Source organism: Helicoverpa zea, chromosome 31, assembly GCF_022581195.2.
Source record: "Helicoverpa zea isolate HzStark_Cry1AcR chromosome 31, ilHelZeax1.1, whole genome shotgun sequence".
Lineage (NCBI taxonomy): Eukaryota > Metazoa > Arthropoda > Insecta > Lepidoptera > Noctuidae > Helicoverpa > Helicoverpa zea.
This window is the reverse complement of record NC_061482.1, coordinates 12,647,170-12,668,066: the sequence shown is the minus strand read 5'-3', so window position 1 is coordinate 12,668,066 and position 20,897 is coordinate 12,647,170. Positions and strand designations below refer to the sequence as shown.

Below are 20,897 nucleotides of genomic sequence, written 5' to 3'. Positions count from 1 at the left end.
ATAAAGTTGGGGACGAAACAGATTGCTGCACAAAATATTTGCGGATGTGTGTCCGTACTACGAACTACCTACGTAGTTATTTTAAACAGCACACAATGTAGAAAGGCTTTGACAAAGACCTGGGCATTCAGTACACAGCTCCGAAATACAGCTGTGCTTTTTAGAAAAAGAAAATCACGTATTCATGCAACGTAATAATTTTCTTTCATGTGGCTATGTTCCATTACGAAATAAAAAGATGTTCTCGGCCATGTCTAAGTAATATCACGTACCTACTTGCAGTTCTTGTATTTCTCTTTTACTTGTAGATTAATGTTTCAGACTAATTAAAACCTCCGTGTTCGCCTTGCATCACGTAGAGTATGATAAGCCCTGGTCCACTACCAGATGAATTCGAAGTAATGTGCCATCTTATGCTTCATAACGGAGGGATTTAAAAGTTCCATTCAAAAAATGTACTCTTTTATAATTAATATAGTTGTTGAATACTTTTTCAATTATAATTTTACTGTAATAATTAGGGGAGGAAAAATATTTGTTCAAGCAACTTCAGACTCATTTAAAAAGTTGGTTTATATGCTTAGCATATATTAACGGTACCTGGCTTAGCCAGATTAGTTGATTGAGTTTGAGGCCTGAAATCCCAACGTTATTTTGAAAACATTTTATAGAACATAGATATTACTTAGACAGACCTATGTAGTGTTTACAATAAGGAGTTTGGTACTCGTGTTGTCTATGAAGGCTGAAGTTATAAAGTGTGTAATGCACTTTCGTCTATGGTGAATCCTAATAAAATTCTTGTCTAGCTAATATTTTGCCTGTATCAGTTAGCAAAGATGATTAAAAAGCAGAGACAGACAGACACGGACTTTTTCTCTTTTTAATTATCACTACGGATGAGGATAGAGACTGAATCTTCAGCTAATTAATCTACGTTCACTGGCAGCTCGAATTTTTTCTCAGTAGATACCTATTTGATGCGACGCAAAGCAATTTTTTTTCCTGATCAGGAAATAAGAATAAACAGGTATGAAAAAGTAGTCACTGCGACACTGATACTCTGAGAATTTCATTACAAAATTAATTAGATGTTGATAGGATTTTGTTTTGTCTTCAGAATCCAGATACCTTTGTTGACATTTTGCTAGAAAGAAAATATGCTTTCATTAGATGGCATTCCTTTGAAAAATAAATGTGGAGACAATCTTCGTATTGTTTGTTTTTTTGTGTGGGCGTTTCTGATCATGTTGCACTACTTTTTCTAAGTGGCACGGTGCATTTCTTAGGAAAGCTAAGTTAATACTTATGTTTATCTTCCCACTACATTTTTCCAGTAGAATAAATCCCAATTTTTTATATTATATATTAAATTTCGAAATTTCTTTGTATTTTTCTTAAGCCTTCTCAGAAAGACAGCGATACTTTCACGTATAATGGAGTAGGTATCATGACCGTTGACAATATTATTTTATTAAAGTTACCTGTATTTTCAGTACGCCATTACTAGGCGCATAAAGTATAACCCTCAAGTGGACGGGCTTCCTCGGGGCCACTGGTTGGATTACTCCGTGGAACAGTATGGAGAGAAGTTGGTAGCTGATATGAAGGTCGTCTTCTCCATCCTGTACCTCTACCTGCCAGTCCCTATATTCTGGTCGCTCTTTGATCAACAGGTTTGTGGTTTTTCACCATTAATTTTACCAAAAAGGTTACACAACCTGTCAGTGCAAAATTTTGCAACTGGTTGGCCAATATTTACAAGTTTGTTTATACGCTTGTATTGATGTGTGCAATAGGCATGATGACAAATTTTTAAATTCCTTTGTATGATGTAGGTATACGTCTATTTTATATGAAAAATTATTAATTTTAAGAAAATGCGAAGTTTTTTTATCAAATAATTGCATTTTTCTCTGTCCACTTTGAATCCGGCGCGAAAACGCTTGTCAGTGTCATGTCGTCACTTGTGACGTCACGACTGAAATTACAAGACGCAAGTAAACAACGCTCGTGCAATAATTAAGTTTTTTGTGTTATTAAATATGAATTCGAAAGTGCATAGGTGTTGTGGGGTCCCCCAGTGTAAGAACACATCCAAAACAACTCCTGATAAGTTATTTGTGTACGTTCCTCACAATAAAAAAATACGAAACAAGTGGCTTAAACTTGCAAGGCGAGATTCAAAAGCAATAATGCCCAGGGTACAACTTTTTTTCTGTGAAGATCACTTTGATGTAAGTTATTACATAGTTCTCTAGATTCTAGCATAGTTTATAATGTAAATAACTATTTCGAGGTTAGGTTTCATCTCTCATTGTTTTTTAATTAAACTAGTATACTTACATGAAAGTTTTAACATTTCTAAATTCAGCTGAACAAAAATCTTTATTTGATGCCAAAAACTTTCCCAGCATTATGATATCAATTCTAGGCAAATTAGCGCTGTTTGCCTTGATAAATCCGGGCTCCATAACTCGTGTTATAAACAATTAATTAATTAAAAACAAAGATCGCAGTGGAAGTTCACAATAACGAAATGTGACGTTCGCGCGCTTTCGCGCGAGTTGTTTTGAGAAATGACGTCACGAGCTATGATTGGTGTTCAAGATATCATGGCGGATTGCCTTATTTTGTAATTTTATTTTATAAAAATACATATTAATCACATTATTAACAAAGAAAACAATGCGCGTTTTATATTCCAAGCTTCAAGTTTAATTTAATAAATATATTATTTTAATGATTTTTGATTACTGTCATCATGCCTATTGGCACCGTCAATTATTTGTTTGAATTACAAAACTTTTTTTTTATTCAACCGTTCTATTGGATACGTAAACAAAACAGACCGCTGGAAATGCAAATTCAGTGCACAGATGTGTTGTGTTGTTATTAAAACATTGTTTTAGTTGACGTATTTATTAATTCGTTTTTCATAGATTTGGTTGCGGCTGTTCCTTGTAATACAAACAACTGTTTTGATCGTATAGTCTTGTAAATGCACTCACACAAACAATTTCGCCAGTGGCGTTTGCCTTTGTTTCGACTCCAGTTTTCAAAGCATTACCTAAACAAATAAAGCAAAAGTACCTATCTCGTAAATTGGACTTTCAAACTAAAACTAATTTAATTAACGTTGTGAATCATTCTTGTATTGTAAAGGCGATTTCAGACTAGCGTATCTTCGCGCGCGTATGTGGTCTTTTTGGCGATAATCACTCGCATTTTGCGCGCGTATTTGGACTTACACGCGCTTTCACGCGCATAATCCGTTAGTATGAAATCACACTGCGTAAATAACTCTATTAGTTAGCCTCTCTATTTAGTACTTCAGGAGCATTTTATACCAGGGTTCCCGCTGGACTTTCCAAGCTTCAAGACTCCGGAGTGAAGTGTTCGGCGTGACGTTGATGCCGGATCAGCTGCAAGTGATGAACCCCGCTATGGTGTTGCTGATGATCCCCGTCTGTCCTGGTGGGGCGTGGCCGTTGCTGCCTGACATGCCACCGCTACAGAAGATGTTCATTGGAGGAATGTTAGCAGCGATGGCTTTTGTTTCTGCTGGTATCTTACAGATTGGGATTGAGGTGAGTTTCTTGAGCACCTGGTTATGTAGAAGGCAAAATTGTTGAGAAAGGATACCTGATATTTAGTTCAGTAAATAGTTTCTTTTTGGGTTTGCTTTCATTTGGGGGTGAATATTTTTTTCCCATAAACAAAAATGCAGATGTCTACTCATAGAAACTATACGAAGTCTTGGTGGACACAAATGACTGAGTAAAGGTGAAGGAAATAATAGGTTCTGAGAAAACCTGACTTTAAAAGGCTGATATCGGCAATCCGCTTTGAGCATGCGTGATGATCAACGCACATCCCTCTCTATATGAGAAGAGGCCTGTGTCCAGCAGTGGGACAGTAGAAAGGCTGAAGATGATGGTGATGAAACTGTACCTGTTTTTCAGCGTTCAACACTCCAAGTACCAGGGCACAAACAAACAGGTCTAGTGATAATGAATACCCTGGGCTGTGCTGTCGACGTGGCCATCAGAGGCGAGGGCATTGCCACGGTAGAGCAACATGGCACTGCCCTAATGACCCCACTGCCCCATCGAGTCCTCATGATAACCGCTACCAGCCCCGTCAACTGCGCAGGAAGGGTCATGAAGAAATTTATCGTGAAAGAAGAGTTAAGAACTATTGCTGGAATGGTAAATATGATTTTGTTTTTTAACTATATTTTCATAGGAATTATTTGGCTGAGCTTAATTTCGATGTCACTTTGAGGTGTTCTCAAGGCACCCTTCCAAGACGGTATGGAAATGTATGGCGTTCGCGATTCCGAGGCATACGAGACGTCGGTCTATACATTTCCATACTGTGACACGTCGCCATCATCATCATCAAGGGCATCTTTAACGTTACGTTATCGCAAAATATATTTTTGATTGATCTTGCAAACGTCATCTTATTATTTCCAAGGCACCTACCACCTAGTTACAAACATATAACCCATTTCTTTTCCTCATCCCTAAGACGTATTTGCTTTGAATCACGTCATGGCCAGACGAAAAGCTAGGATTATATAAAATTTTCAAACACAGAGTTCGTAATTATTTCCAACTGAGCCTTTAATGGAAATCCTGATGCGTCTGATGTAGCCTAAACCACGCTAACTAATATAGACGTGTAACCAAATGAAATGTGTCCCAATTGAAAATAAACTTCACGTACAAATAAACAAATGAAACCGGTCGTATGCGTCGTTTGCTTTGATACCGACGCTGCAAGACATGTCAACATCTATGTTGACAAAAAAGTTAGTCGAATCACTGAAAAAACTAGTTCATTTGCCGTCGGGGATGTTTCGTACGCTGAGGCTTCAGATACCGTTGAATTACAAAACAAACAGTGAAAATAATTTACAAAATGTAGCTTAGGACCAAAATGCCTCAAATAACTACAATTGATGGTCATGTTGCGTTAGTGTCAATTATTAAAGAAGAAAAAGTCTCCTTCTTAAGCAGAGCTTACCTGCTGCGAGAATTTTAGATTTTTTGTAGTTACATACGGGCAGCCGAAGGAATTCCCTTCGCCAAAGGTCATATTTCTTCAGCAAGTTTCATTGGTTCTTGCCGGGAGTCAAACTCGTACTTGAGTGGCAGTTACCTCAACCACAACACCACCACGACATTTTTAACTTATTAAACCTCAATTCCCCCACTTATTTTTTAAACAGTTAGTAAAAGCCTAAGAGGCACGCGTAATCTAACTCTGAGATGCTTCCGAGAAATTTTAGCAAACTTTTATACAGCGAAGAACCTGATACTCAGAAAACCGCTGACGTTAATATGACTAGAACTAGACTGTGTTGGCTTAGATTATGAATTTTGTTTAATAACTTGTTACAGGAACGAAATAAATTATTACATAAATATGCTGCGGATTTGTAAGATCATTTTTGCTCTGCCCACCTAGTATGCAGTGAGATAAGTTACGAAAATTCTCGGTATACATCCAAAAAGTTATTACCGACGCAACTGTATTGACAACTTCATACTCTGTGCCTTTTATTTCTATGCTATGGTCTGGATGAATATTTGGTAACGGGAAACCTTCAATCAGAAACACTACGTGTACGGAGCACGAATTGGATTCCTGATCAAATGCCAGCCAAAAATCCCGCGCAATTCTTTTGTGCGAAACGGAAAACAAAAAAAAATACAGTGCGTGCAGCCTAACCCGTGTGCATGGGGTCTGTAACGAGCACATGTTCACAGAAATATCATATCCAAATATATGCAGTCTTACCACAAAAATTTTTAACGTCAGTTTAAGACTTGTCTAAAAAAATGTCAAATTATGACGTTGACATAAGGTTCATTTTGGAGCCACATTTTTTTTAGACAAGTGTAAAACAGTTGTTAAAGTTTTTGTAGTAAGGCCATAATTACCTAAATAGATTATTTCAAATACAGAGTAATTTGGGTTTCATTTATTTTGTTCAAAATAATGCAAAAACACTCTATTTCTGAGGTATTTAATCGGAATGTTCCATTTTTATCATAAAAATTAATTACACACGATGGTTTCAGTAATAACAACAATTAAATCATATGGGTTCTAATACCAGAGATATGTAGATAATTATCGGAATTCTTGTGAATTGCGAATTCTATTCTGCGTATGTAGTAGGTAATCATTGCTATTTAAAGGGGCTTTGATTCAATTCGGGAACAAAGAGAACGCTTGACAGCTATTGGTTACACGAGTTTCTGCCTTTGCCTCAAAGTAGGTTGCATGACATTTTCATTAGCGGATGATATGTAGGTATTGCAAGCGCTGTTAAATAGGCACAGAAGACATAGCCTGTCCTATGCATTCCTATACCTCTACCATGAGTTTAGTATTTGTCGATACTCGATACCGACTAGGTTTTTGTACATGGAAAATTTTACAGCGCCTCTCGCAGTGTCTTACAGAACTAAAATTTGCCATTCAACGTAGTCGATATCAAATTATTGACAAATACTATTGCTTTAATCTTACGGTAGAGGATTGGCCTATTGGCCGTAACTCTGGCTGGTGAGAAAAACTAGACACATTTGAGTTTCGAACTCCAATAGTGTTGATTGCTCGTGCGCTTGTATTCTGTCGCAGATATGTTTTTTTATTTACCAATAAGCTGTGATCTAGTTTGACGGCCAGGATTTTAATGCTTTTGTTTTATGTGATTTAAATATTTGAGCCTAGTTATGTGATTTAAATATTTGAGTATAATGAGTGCCTAGTTAAAATACTAGGCACTCATTTGTTATTAAAAAAAAAGAAAATCTCTCTTTTTATTGGGAATGCTAATTTTGAAAATCATCAGATTCTGAGCCTTTTCAAAGTCAAAGTCAAATCATTTATTTCATTTAGGCCTTTACAAGCACTTATGAACGTCAAAATTATAACTAAGTTTGATTCTAGTTGCCCATTCCAAAAGTAGCTTCCTATGGAGAAGAACGGGCAAGAAACTCCATGGTTACTCTTTTTAAAAATAATATAGTATTACAATTTGTATGTATTGATACATACAGTAAAAGCATGCGAAGATCATGTAGAATCGCAAAGACAAATGAGGATAAAGTGACAATTAAAATGCTACATGGTGTTCACATTTACAAATTGGTTTATATTCTGGTACAAAGTTACAAACAAATAATCAAAAGATGAATACAATTTTATTTGCTGGTGTAATTTTAATTTGTTAATTAATTAGATATTGTCAGTATGTCCTATGGAGCAGGACTAGCATGTTTCCAAGCATTTTTATCTTGAATGTAATCTTCTAATTTATAATATGCTTGCTTACAAAGTGTGGCTTTTATATGAGTTTTAAACCGCATGTCATTTAGTTCCAGAATGTTGTCTGGTATTTTATTATAACATTTGACACAATATCCCATGAAAGATGTATGTACTTTAGATAATCTAAACTGCGGGATAGCTATCTTATTTTTATTTCTAGTGTTATAATTATGTCTATCACATATTTTTTCAAACAAATGTAAGTTTTTCCTAACATACATGATATTTTCATAAATAAATTGGCAAGGTACGGTCATGATATTAATTTTTTTAAACAGTTCCCTAAGAGATTCACGACTACGTAAGTTGTACATAGCTCTGACAGCTCGCTTTTGCAAGATAAATATGCATTCAATGTCAGCAGCTCGTCCCCACAGCAGAATGCCGTACGACATGATGCTGTGGAAGTAACTAAAATATACCAGTCTAGCTGTTTCTACGTCCGCTAGCTGCCTCATCTTTCTGATAGCATAGGCGGCCGAGCTAAGACGACCCGCAAGAGATGTAATGTGGGGTCCCCACTGTAGTTTTTTGTCAAGAGTGATTCCCAGGAAAACTGTTTGATTTATAAATTCTAGTTTTTCACTATTAAGTATAATGTCACATTCACTACTTTTTACATTTGGCAATGAAAATCGAATGCATTTTGTTTTTTTTTCATTAAGAGCCAAGTTATTTGCGTTGAACCAATTTTGAACCTGGAGAATGGAATTGTTTACGTCGTCTAAGGTACGTCTACGTCGATCAATATTAAAAATAAGAGAAGTGTCATCGGCAAACAACACCATTTTAGGTTGATTATCAAATAAGTAGGGCAAATCATTTATGTAAACTAAAAAGAGGAACGGACCTAATATAGAACCTTGTGGTACGCCCATTGCCATCACTGAACCTCGTGAATTTACGCCGTTTACTTGAACTTTAAGTTGCCGACCATTTAGATATGATTTTAACAGCTGGAGAGAAGTATCTCTTATTCCGTAATGCTCTAGCTTTCGCAAAAGCGTTTCGTGATTTACACAGTCAAACGCTTTTGAGAGATCGCAGAAGATTCCAATAGAGTCTTCAGCTTCCTCCCAAGCCTTAAAGATGTGCTTGATCAAAGTTACACCAGCATCGGTTGTACAGCGACCTTTAGTGAAACCGTATTGTTCTTTGTGAAAGATGGAGTTTTTATTGAAATGGCGCAACATCTGTTCAAGCATCAACTTTTCAAATACCTTGCTGAGAACCGGTAAGACAGAAACGGGTCTGTAGTTATTCGATTCCTTACTATTTCCCGATTTGAATAAAGGAACTACTTTGCTGTGTTTCATTAAGTCAGGAAACACGCCTTGGTCTACGCTAACATTAAATATGTAAGTTAAATAAGGTGCAATTGTTTCAATAATTGACCTACATACCTTGACAGACATACCCCACAGATCTTCTGTTGATTTTATTTTAAGATCTTTAAAGGCTTTAATAATAGCCTCGGGGCTGGTATGTTGAAATTTAAATAGTAAAGAGCATGGTTTAACATGTTTTTTGAGTAGATCGATAGACACGGTGGTGGAAGAATTTAATTTAGTTTTTTTAATTTAGTGCTTTTGTCGTCTCGAAAGGTATTTTAGTAAAGAATGCTTCAAACTCTTGAGCTACTTCAAGGTTACTGCTGATGGGACCATTATCAGTTTCTAGACTTAAATCAGTTTTTCGAACTTTTCGTCTCCCTGTTTCGTTGTTAATTACTGTCCAAGTAGTTTTTATTTTATCATCAGCATATTTTATTTTATTTCTAATATGAATAGATTTTGCCTGTTTACAAACGGTTTTAAATATTTTTGAATATTTTGAGACGTGGTCACGGAAACTTGGATCGGCGTTATAAGGCTTTAAACCATAAAGTTCAAACAGCTTTTCTCTACTTTTACGAATACCCGGGGTTGCCCAGTCACTAAATAAGAACTTAGATTTAATAATTTTAGTTTTGACTGGAAAAGCTAAGTTGAATTGGTCGTTTAATACAGAGAAAAAATCGGCATAAATATCACTTGGATTTTTAAGATTGAAGCTATGTACACACAGTTTATCAGCTAGAGTCTGATTTAGTTTATCGATTTTTTTTTGAAGTATATTCTCTAAAATTTATTTTTGTTTTCTCTGGTGGAGAGTAAGTGTGGAAAGTGATCACTTGTCCACTGTGATCAGATGGCAAGTAATTCACTATGGACTTATGCAGGTACTCACAGCTGCAAAAAATATTGTCTATACAAGTAGCAGTAGTTGGTGTTACCCTAGTAGGTTCTTCAAAAACGTTATGCAAATTAAATGATTTGAAAAGATTTAAAAAACTCGAACTTATAATATTATTTTCTAAAATATTAATATTGAAATCACCACATATGATGACTGACTTACTACTGCTACTGACTTTTTTCAAGACATCTTCCATGACAGAGTCAAATACACAAAGATTCTGGTGTTGCGGTGGTCTGTAGACACACACTATCACATGCTTATCTAGCTCAACACAGGACAATTCAATATTATGTTCCACTGACATATCAACTATATCTTTTCTTACTTTATATTTAATATGATTTTTGACTAATATTAGGGAGCCACCATGTATCATGGATTTCCGGCTAAAATAACTAGCTACACAATAATTCTCAAAATTTATAGATTCTACTTGATAATCTTTCAGCCAATGTTCTGTAATACAAATTACATCAAACTTGGTTTGTTCTAATACTAATTCTATTTCAAGAAGTTTAGAAGAGCAACTCTGAATATTTTGATTGAAAAGTTTTAAAATATGTTGCTCATTCCTGTGATTTTTGTAATTAACTAAGTCGCCAGAAGATAACTTGCTTCTATCTTTAAAATTATTAAATACTGGAATATCTTCTGTTGTCTTAATAATTAGTTTAAATTATTTATATCAGGAGTTTTCTCCACAAATGATATAACTTGCATAGAAGAATCTATGCCACCGGCGTGTTCAATATGATTAGAATGTTCTAACATATTGGTGGTGGTGGTGGTAGTGGTGGTAGATAGTATTTGTGGACCCCCCTTCGTACATGACGTCATCATACAACAATCTATCAGTGTGCTGTTAGTATAACTATACAGCATACCCTCGTCCCCTAACCTACATTTCATTATATTAGATATAATATTGTCAATATTATATGCTATCAACATAGCAATAGTATGTCTACAACTACCAGGAACAGATACAGCTCCCTTAATCAAAGTAAAATCACTAATAAACTTATTAGTATCAAAAAATAAAAGTTTGTCACTATGACAACATGTCAACATGTGTAATGTATTATTTAAATTAAATATACACTTATTTTGGTATTCTGAAAAACTATCAGAATAAGGGAAAGCACATAACATTAACTTTCCAATGTTTAAACTAAGTAAGGTGTCAATACCCTTCACAATGTCCTCTTTTGTTGTACCAGAACTACTACCTAACAACAGAACTATTATAGAATTACTATCTAATTTTGTACTGCCAATTTTCTCAACAATTTGCTTAAAAGTTATGTCATGGTAACTGTGATTGGTAAAGTGATGGCTAAGGTAATTGTGTAAAATTTTTCCAAAGCCAGCACCCAATGCATCTGTGAAAAGCAAAGTATTAAATTTTTTTATATGAATATTCTCTATAGCAGGTGTAGGCACAGATATTTCAGACAATGGTATTGAAGGTGATGGTTGGCTTGCAACATCACATGAAAGGCTATTTGTCAGAGACTCATACCTCTCCGTGTTGGACTTCACCAGGTCCATCAGCTCCACTGCCTCAAATAACCGCTTGCTTAGTTGTTCTTGAGAAGACTCATATTTACTAAAAATATCCTTTAGCAAAGACTCCTTGTATTTTAAATCTTGTTGAAGCTGCTGAGTTTCCATCTCATACATAGATTTACAATATTCTAATTCAGCAGTACAGGAACTTAGTGTCTTTGTTAAGCTAACACGGTCCTTTCTAAGTAAAATGTTTAATTTTAAGAGATTTTGTTTTTTCAAATATCTCTTTGACCGTCTAATAAACTTGTTGATTTTAATATATTTTTTTAATTTATTATGACTCATAACTACAGGACATATTGGAATGGTATCATCACCAGTCAAATCAATAGTTTCAGCTAACTTACAAGGCAACTTGTTTGACCTACAGGCAACTAACTCATCAAAAAGGTTGCAAGTGTTAGTAACCTGTTCACTAATCTTACCACATTCTAGTATAGATATAGCCTTATGGGCATTACATAACTCCTGTTCTAATTCTGTGATGCGCTGTAAAGCCACTTCATGGGTGTCACTGCACTGATGGAACGAGGACATCTCTTGTTGAAGCTGAGTGTGCTGGTCGAGCACATCCATGTGCAGCTCGGCCAACTCACTCTTGAGGGAGGTATTTTTGTCGATTATGTTCTTCACTTCGACTTCACTGTCATCTCTCTCTTGGAGTAACTGCTTGCACAAGGTTTTAGTTGACTCGAGTTCCCTCAGTGTAGCTCTGAGTTTTTCTTCCATGTCTTTGACTGTGGCTCTGCGCGTCATCATCTCTAATTGTTGTATTGTTAGTATCTAAAAAGTGAAAAAATAGCTTTAAAGATGTTGATGAGTGTGTTAGTGAACAAAGGAAGTAGACTGTAAAGGGATAGGGATTTATGAAATTTGTAAAATATAGAAGTGGACTATAAGATTATATTTTTTTATCAAAATGGAGGGTAAGTTTTTTATTTATTTTTAAATAAAGAAAGTGGAAAGTATGAGATATGGAAGGTTCGCAACAATTAGATATTGATTACACATTTATGCAAAATGCTAGGCTAAAACATAAGTGTGGCAAACAACATATACTATACAAAGTTGGGAATTTGTAAATAGGTCAATCAAATAGTACAATCTTGTAGGTCAGCAATGTCAAGGTTTTACAGAAAAATTGATTGGTGGCAGAGCAATTTGTAATGTTATTGTGTGTTGTAGGCGAGCGTTATCGTCTTCAATTCTGTTTTCACAAGTTGAAGGCAGAATGAGACACTAACTATGCCGGTGTGCAATGCAATGACAGTAGCTCATAACAATGAGCCGTGTATTGCGTTGGGTTGCGTGTATTGTTGGTGTAATGTTGTGTACACTATACAATACAATGTAATTAAAATAAAAACACTATACTCCCCGGGTTTGAAGTAATATTCAAACTTTATCCTTTTGACAGCCGGCACATTGAACAGCTGATTATAAACTTGTTTGAAATTGCAAACGTCGTCACGAACACGAGAACAAAACTAAGTTTAACAATAATTTGATAGTTTTATCTATTTTAAATGCACAATTAACTTAAATTAGCACTAGATTTATATTTTTAGAATAAAATTTATCTGCAGAGCCGTTTTTTCACGACCTGCTCATAATGTTGCCACAGCAAAAAAAAAAAAAAAATGTTTTCCCAACTATGTTGGGTTCGGCTAATTGTGAAAATAATTACTACATTTCTAGACAAAAGCTGTGTAAACCGAGAACATGTACGATAATGATATTTAAATAGTTCTAGTTAGACTGCAAGCCGACCTTAATCTTGTTGTGCAATGGTGAGCTGGTTACCTTAATTGAAATAATTATGCATATTCGATACCATCATCTATTGTACATACTTAGAATTGTTCTAGTTTGATCCACATAATAATCTTACAAATTACTACCTTCGATTAAAGGCATAATTAATTGCTAACACGATGAAAAGCATAACTAAAGGAAAGAAAACTGTTACTGAGAATGTAATGTGAAAAAAATAATTATTGTTTCAGTCTTGTGTCAATTTTGAAATATTTAGATTTAGGGGTAAAGCGGTATTTACACGATTACCTAGCTTCTAGCGTTAAGAGGACGGATTGGAAATGTTGGCGCTAAGGATCTCAATTTTTCTCAGTAAATACAAAACGGATCAAAATACAACTTGGTTACCTGAAAGTTCATGATATAAACCTTCGACGACCTCGATGGCGCAATGGTCACCATGCCGGACTGCCGAACCTGAGGTCCCGGGTTCGATTCCCGGCTCGGTCGACATTTGTGTGATGAGCATGCTTGTTAGCCGTGGTCTAGTTGTGTTATCACCCATAACACAAGTTAATTAATAACTTACTATGGGACTAACCGACCGTGTGTGAAGAAAAAAAAAAAAAAAAAGAACCTTATTTTGTTAGACTTCAAAACATGATTAGGTAGGTAACTTTTATAACAGAAAAAAATATATCAAACATACCTCTTTTTAAAAAGAGATTCACATATTATGGGCAAACGGGACCGATTTAAGCCTCTTAACTGTTTTAGTAGTTGAGTATATATGTTGTGGACCATGTGATTAATTCGGGCATTATAAATAATGCCCGAGCATTATGAATAATGTCTAGCTTTATCGGGCCAAGTGATTAATAACTATCTTAACTTCATTATTTATCACATTGCACGGGCATTATTATATTGCTACATGACAGTTGGGCAATTTGATAATAAAGCTGTATTTTACGCGGTGCGAGGGCGGGGATGGAAGTACGCGTGGCGTGACACGCTTTGACCAATCAGAGACAGCCATTCTTAATTTTATTTTATGTTATATTTTTAACATGACTTTCCTTAACATTTATATGCAAAAACTAGTGGATTTTTAAGGCAGAAGTCCTTGTGAGGCGCCCGGGTGTCAGCATTGTAAGAACAGCCCCGAGGACACGGTGGACCACACAGTCCAGGAGTGCCTGCGTGGGAAGAGCATCGCCGGGTCCTAGTCGAGGCTTTAGGCGGCGGCGACCTCTCGCGTCCGGGTCTGGGTCAGGCCATGGTCTCCGCCTCCGCCTCCTTCTGCGAAGCAGTCATGCTCGAGAAGGAGGCGGCGGAACGTCAGAGAGTTCGCACCTCTCATCCCGGCCGCCGCGCTGGACCAGGTAGACACCACGGGCGCCGGGTGTCGCGAGACGACTCCAGGCCACCGTAGGCGTGGACGTCTGTGGGCGGTGAGTTCGGGTGGCTCGCTCATGTCTATTTTTAGGCAACAGCACCTTGTCGGTGGCGCGCGTTGTTCCATGCGCTCCTCAAAGTGATGTCAGCAACCCCAGCGGGGCCCATCAGGGCCAAGGTCTGCCGGGGCTGAGAGATTGTTCGAAAGACCGCGGCCCTGGTACATAAAAGGCCTACGACAGAACACGACGGTCAGTCAGTAAGAGTCTGACACCCTCACCGCTGCTAACCGACAGCGGGGGGTCATTTGATGAAAAAAGGCAGAAGTCCTTCATAATTAATCCAAATCATGATCCTAATTATTTAAGTGGTTTAATATTTAGTTTATTTTAAGTTAAATGGCAATAACAATAAAAAAGAAAATAGTGTTAAAAATTTCAATGAATATAAATTAATAATAGTGTGAATACAAAAAAAAATATTTAAAAAAAAGCGTGGGGTGCATGGTGTCAATAGTTAAAAATATTTTATTGACAGATATGAGTAGAGTGATTTTCATTTCGATAATACCTTAAAAAGCACCCCACGCTTTTTTTAAATATTTTTTTTGAATTCACACTATTATTAATTTATATTCATTGAAATTTTTAACACTTTTTTCTTAATTTAAATTCATTAAAATTTATTTTCTATTTTTTAGTTCGTTTTTCTATAAAAAGCGTGTTTTTTTAAACTATTATTTATTTTCTACTTTTTAGTTTGTTTTAAAACTATTATTTGTTTTGTAGAATCAAAATTCTCTTTAGTATACAAAAATTTGTCAATATTAGAGAAAACGGCTAAAGATAATTATTGAAAATAAAATTAACATCGAGTCCTGCCTTATCGACTGTAGAGAAAAATTCTAGAAAATTTTAATTAATATTCTTACCTTATCGACTATAGATGAAAATTATATAAATTAACAAAAATCATATTTTGCAAATTGAAAAGCCTAGAAGTCGGTGTCTAATGGATGTTACTAAGTTAATTTTGCCACCGATTTCTAGGCCGATGCACCTAAAATTTGTTTTTTTTTTTGCTTTTTAGTGTTTTGGGAAGTCGGTTTAATTTTTTTGTAAAAAGGTTATTTATCTAAAGCTTTTCAGTGATACGAATAGTTGTCACTGTAATGATGTCGAACAATAAAATAGTATTGATGTTTTTATGTTGTTTATTTTATTATTACACTGCACTTAAATGTACTTATTGCTAATTGCTAATTTAATATAAAATACGCAGAGAACGATATGGCCGTGCAGGCGAGCGCTGGCCAGAGAGAAAAAGGGTTGGTGGAGGCGGAAGCGTTTCATAAAATATTTAATAAATGTCAATGTCAGATTTTTGTGTTTGGATACACTCCGCTACATCATCCCCCTTTAAAAACAAGTTTTTTAACAATTTATTTGGATTTCTAAACAATACCAATCTTATCCAATCCTTTGAAACTGCCCATTCAACCAACCGCGGTGAGCCTTCCCCACTGAAGCACAAAGCCTATGCAGGTCTAATGTGAAAGGAGGTTCTGGTATATTTTACATTGTTTTTCTTATCTACTATATCATAAGATCTGAACCCATGTGATTTTACAATAACTCCAGGTAACCACAACTTATCATTTACATCCTTTTTAAACCAAACATTTTGATTAACATAAAATTCGTTCTTAAATCTACTTGTTTTATTGTAGTTTTTCAAATTTCTATTTATAGATTTGTCAAAATGATGCAACTTATTTTCATAACCTTTTGGTTTCAAATACTGTGCAGGTACAATTCTTTTAGTTCTTAAGTTTCTATTCATTAATAGTTCACTAGGTGTTAAGTTGGTATCAGCTACTGGTGACGCTCTATACATTAATAAAGCTAATCTATAATCAGTTTTATCCTCATAACATTTTAATAACATTTTTTTAGCAATTTGAACTGCTCGTTCAGCTAGACCGTTTGATTGGGGATATCTAGGGCTTGAAAAAGTAAATTTGAATCCCCAGTCCAAGGCAAATTGTCTACATTCCCTGGAATCAAAAGGCACATGATCCGCCACTATTTCACTTGGGATTCCAAAGTTAGAAAAAACATCAATGAGAACATTAATAACACATTTTGCTGATTTACTAGTGACATACTTAATATCCAACCACTTAGAAAAATAATCATAAATAACTAGATATGCTTTGTTTTTGAAGTCCATAATATCTATACCTAATTTAGAGAAGGGTAGATCAGGTATACAATGAGGCAGTAATGGTTCCTTAACATTATTGTTTTGATACATTTGACAAGGATAACATTTCTTTACAAATTCCTCAATATGAACTTATAATAGCTTTGCAAATTATCTGTTATATGTTTGGTTGTGGGCCAACCATTTTTAATAAATTCTCTTAATTTTAATAATTCACTATCATCAGAACTTGCTTAGTTCTATCAATTGCTTTTTCTGTTCATCAGTAGGTACATTCTAAATTTTTAGATAAACCAATACAGTGTATAACCTCATGCATATATGTTTCATCTATATTTTCACATTTTTGATAAGATCTAGATAAAAGGTCAGCAATGTACAAAAATTTACCTTGTAGGTACTTGAACTCAATATTATATTTTAATAATTTAAGTTTCAGTCTCTGTAATCTAGGAGATGGGATTTCATGCAAATGTTTTTTTAAAAGGCTTTCTAATGGTTTATGGTCATTGTAAACAGTGACCTTGCGGCCATAAATATAATAGTGAAATTTCTTTGTAGCCCAGACTATACTTAAAAGTTCTTTTTCAATTTGAGAGAAATTCCTTTCCGCAGAAGTTAAGCTTCTTGAAGCAAATGAGACAGGTTTGTTGTTTTGTAAAAGACAGCATCCAAGACCTTCTTGAGATGCATCACACTGAATTACTATGGGCAGGTTATTATTGAAATTTTGTAAAACTGGGGCCTGTGTAAGCATTTTCTTAATATTAGCAAAAACATTATCATGGACAACAGTCCATAACCAATCAATATCTTTTTTTAATAATTGCTGTAAGCATGATGCAACATTAGCCATGTTAGGAATAAATTTTCGCAAGTAATTGACCATACCAAGGAATATTTGTAATTCCTTTTTATTCTTTGGAGTTTTCATATTAACAATGGCATTCACTCGTTCAGGGTCAATTTTCATGCCATTTTCAGAGAAAATATGACCAAAATATTTAACCTCCTTAAGTTTATACTGAAATTTATCACTATTAAAACGAACATTATGTTCTTTCGCTCTTTGAAAGACTTTGTTTAAAATATCATCATGCTCGCGTTCATTCTCCCCACATATTAATAAATCATCACAGTAAACTACTACTCCAGGTATGTCACCAAAGGCTGATTCACTATATTTTTGAAAAATTTCAGGTGCAATAGATAGACCAAAAGGCAAACGCAGAAATTTAAAACAGCCATACGGGCTGTTAAAACAACAATAGTCAGAAGAATCTTCAGTTAACTTAATATTATAAAATCCATCGGAAAGATCTAGAACTGAGAAATACTTTTTGTTACATAACTTGGATACAATTTCTTCTAATGTAGGAATTAAATGATACTCTCTCAGTAAAACCTTGTTTAAATCTTTGGGATCTAGACATATTCCTAAAGAACCATCCTTTTTCTCTACAATAACTAAGTTGCTTACAAAATTCTTGGGGTGTTCTACCTTTGCAATGACTTTGTGCTTCACCAGAGCTTCCAACTTGTCTGCGAGTCGTTCCATGAGTGCATTAGGCACACGAACGAGGCGGTCTCACCACAGGCTCCGCACCTGGTTGAATGCGCAGCTGCAATGGACTCTTAAATTCACCAACACCCTGAAACAGTTTGCGGTTCTTATTAATAATTACATCTTTATTACTTAAACTATTAAGAGTATGAACATTGTTCTCTTTTATAAATCCCAGTTGACACAGAGACCCCAAGCCCAGAATAGGTTTGACCTTTTTATTAATTACTATGAATTCAGTTAAAAAAAAATTCTCCTCATTATTAAAAATCTTTAATTGTACTTTACCTAAAGGATAAATTTTGCCCCCACCAAAGACCTCTATTACAGTTTTTGTCTCAGATAACTTAATATTTGTTTCATCATCGACAATTTTCATCACATCTCCAAAACTCAAGACGTTAATCTGAGCCCCCGTGTCACATTTAAAACTGACTCTTTTTTTTAGGTGATTAGTTTATTTTCAAGCATATAATTTACATTTTTAAATATTAAATATAAAAATGAAAAACATTTAAAAATATAAAAAATAGGTTGCCACCGATATCGGGCACAGGGTCCAAGGTACCGGTGGTTAGGGTCCCAGAGACAGAAACCTCCTCACAATACGTGCCGTATCAAGGAGTACTGCCTTCTGAATCAGTCCCTTGATCCAGCCGCCCAACGAGAGCCTCCTGAGGTGTTCGTCGAGGCTCTTGGCTATTAAACCATTGGCCGTAACGACAATCGGCACAACAACAGCCGTGTCGACACTCCACATGGCGACAACCTCGTGCGCTAAGTCGAGATACTTTATTTGTTTCTCTTTCTCAGCTTTCACAAGGTTCTCGTCATGCGGAACGGCGACATCGACTATCATCGCGCGGCGCGCTGATCGATCTATCACCACAATATCAGGCTTATTGGCTACAATAGTCCTGTCAGTGATGATAGATCGATCCCAGTACAACGTGATATGGTCCTTTTCGAGAACTGGGTCGGGCGCATACTTGTAGTACGGTACCTTTGACTCTTTTATTATTAACACGTATAGTTTCTGTCCATTCATTTGTTTTAAGATTAATTAAGGCTACTAGTCACAAATCATGTATTTTATTGTCAGATGTGTCAAAATTAATGTTATTGACCTTATTATGTGATGCAGTGCAACCACGAGCAAAGTGATTCATTTTTTTACATTTGGTACATGTTTTACCATAGGCGGGGCATTGCCTCGGTCCATGTTCTGAGTTACATTTCTTACAAAGATAATATGTGCTATTATACTGACGATTACTTTTAATATATGACCTATCTCTATTAAACGGATACTTAACTTTCCCCTCCTCTGCTGAAGCCGGCTGAGTCGTTGTTTTTGCTCCGTGCACCTGTTGAACTTCTGTGTTGCTCAGCATCTTGATGTGCTCTCTTGATAGTTCTCCAGCTCGGCAGATATCCACTGCTCGCATTACTGTTAAGTCCTTCACTTCTAAAAGTTTCTGTTGGAGCCTTTGATCCCGTACACCAATGACAATTCTGTCTCGCAGCATTCTATCCTTTTGTTCACCGAAATTGCAATTCTCAGTGAGTTTTCTAATTACCGTGTAGAATGCGTCAAACGATTCGCCATCTTGCTGATTTCTTTTGTTAAAATTGTAACTGTTAATAACCTCACTTTGCTTGGGCTTGAAATACTCATCAAATATTAGTAAAATTTCTTCAAGCTTTATTTTTTCTTCATTTGTCTTCAGCACGTTAAAATATAGCTCCTGCGCCTGCTGCCCAATGCAGTTAAGTAAAATGGCCGCCTTCCTTGTCTCCGTAATTTTCTCAAACCCAGCAGCCATGAGAAAAATTTTAAAACTTTGTTTGAATCGTTGCCACTGGGGCCAACAGTCCTCTAAATTGTCCAACATCATGCCTTGTGGCATCTTGTATTCCACAGCTCCCACACCCATGTTGCCCATGTTGTCTACCGATTTTTCTTCGGCCATTGTTAGGTATTGTTTTATCCAAAATAATCCTTAGTCCAGGTTCTTCAACGGCTGCGCCATGTAATGATGTCGAACAATAAAATAGTATTGATGTTTTTATGTTGTTTATTTTATTATTACACTGCACTTAAATGTACTTATTGCTAATTGCTAATTTAATATAAAATACGCAGAGAACGATATGTCCGTGCAGGCGAGCGCTGGCCAGAGAGAAAAAGGGTTGGTGGAGGCGGAAGCGTTTCATAAAATATTTAATAAATGTCAATGTCAGATTTTTGTGTTTGGATACACTCCGCTACAGTCACTATCCATACAAGTGGGAAGTTCTCATCAATACAAAGAATATAAGTCCAAACGAGGTATTTTACATATTCAGTTGTCGGGTTCCCTCGACTTTCTCTGGTCTCCATCATCAGGTTAGCTCCAAACCTTCACTGTTGCATAGGTCTTGTCAATACGAATAATTTAAGCCCAAACACGAGGTAGTTTACATATTCAGTTGTCGAGATCCCTCGACTTTCTCTGGTCTCCATCATCAGGTCAGCTCCAAACCTTCACTGTTGCAAAGCTCTTGTCAATACAAATAATTTAAGCCCAAACACGAGGTAGTTTACATATTCAGTTGTCGAGTTCCCTCGACCCTCTCTGGTCTCCATCATCAGGTCAGCTCCAAATCTTCACAGTTGAATATTGCTTTTAGGCGTACACCTGAGTGTCAAGTTTTTACCCTATGTATGCCTACAACTTTTGAAGGTTGCCCTCGATTTCTTAGGGTTTCCATCATCAGATCCTGACCTGATGACTATGGGACTAAC

The 20,897-nt window shown here is 35.8% G+C and overlaps 1 protein-coding gene across 1 annotated transcript in view; it reads left to right on the top strand.

The window, feature by feature from the left end:
- The window catches only part of LOC124645306, a 69,461-nt gene that overhangs the window by 25,251 nt on the left and 23,313 nt on the right, over positions 1 to 20,897 (top strand). The window contains exons 20-22 of the mRNA XM_047185106.1: positions 1,497 to 1,676; positions 3,354 to 3,590; positions 3,966 to 4,211. Of these exons, the coding sequence (XP_047041062.1) occupies positions 1,497 to 1,676; positions 3,354 to 3,590; positions 3,966 to 4,211 (663 nt within the window). The remainder of the gene's footprint in view (positions 1 to 1,496; positions 1,677 to 3,353; positions 3,591 to 3,965; positions 4,212 to 20,897) is intronic.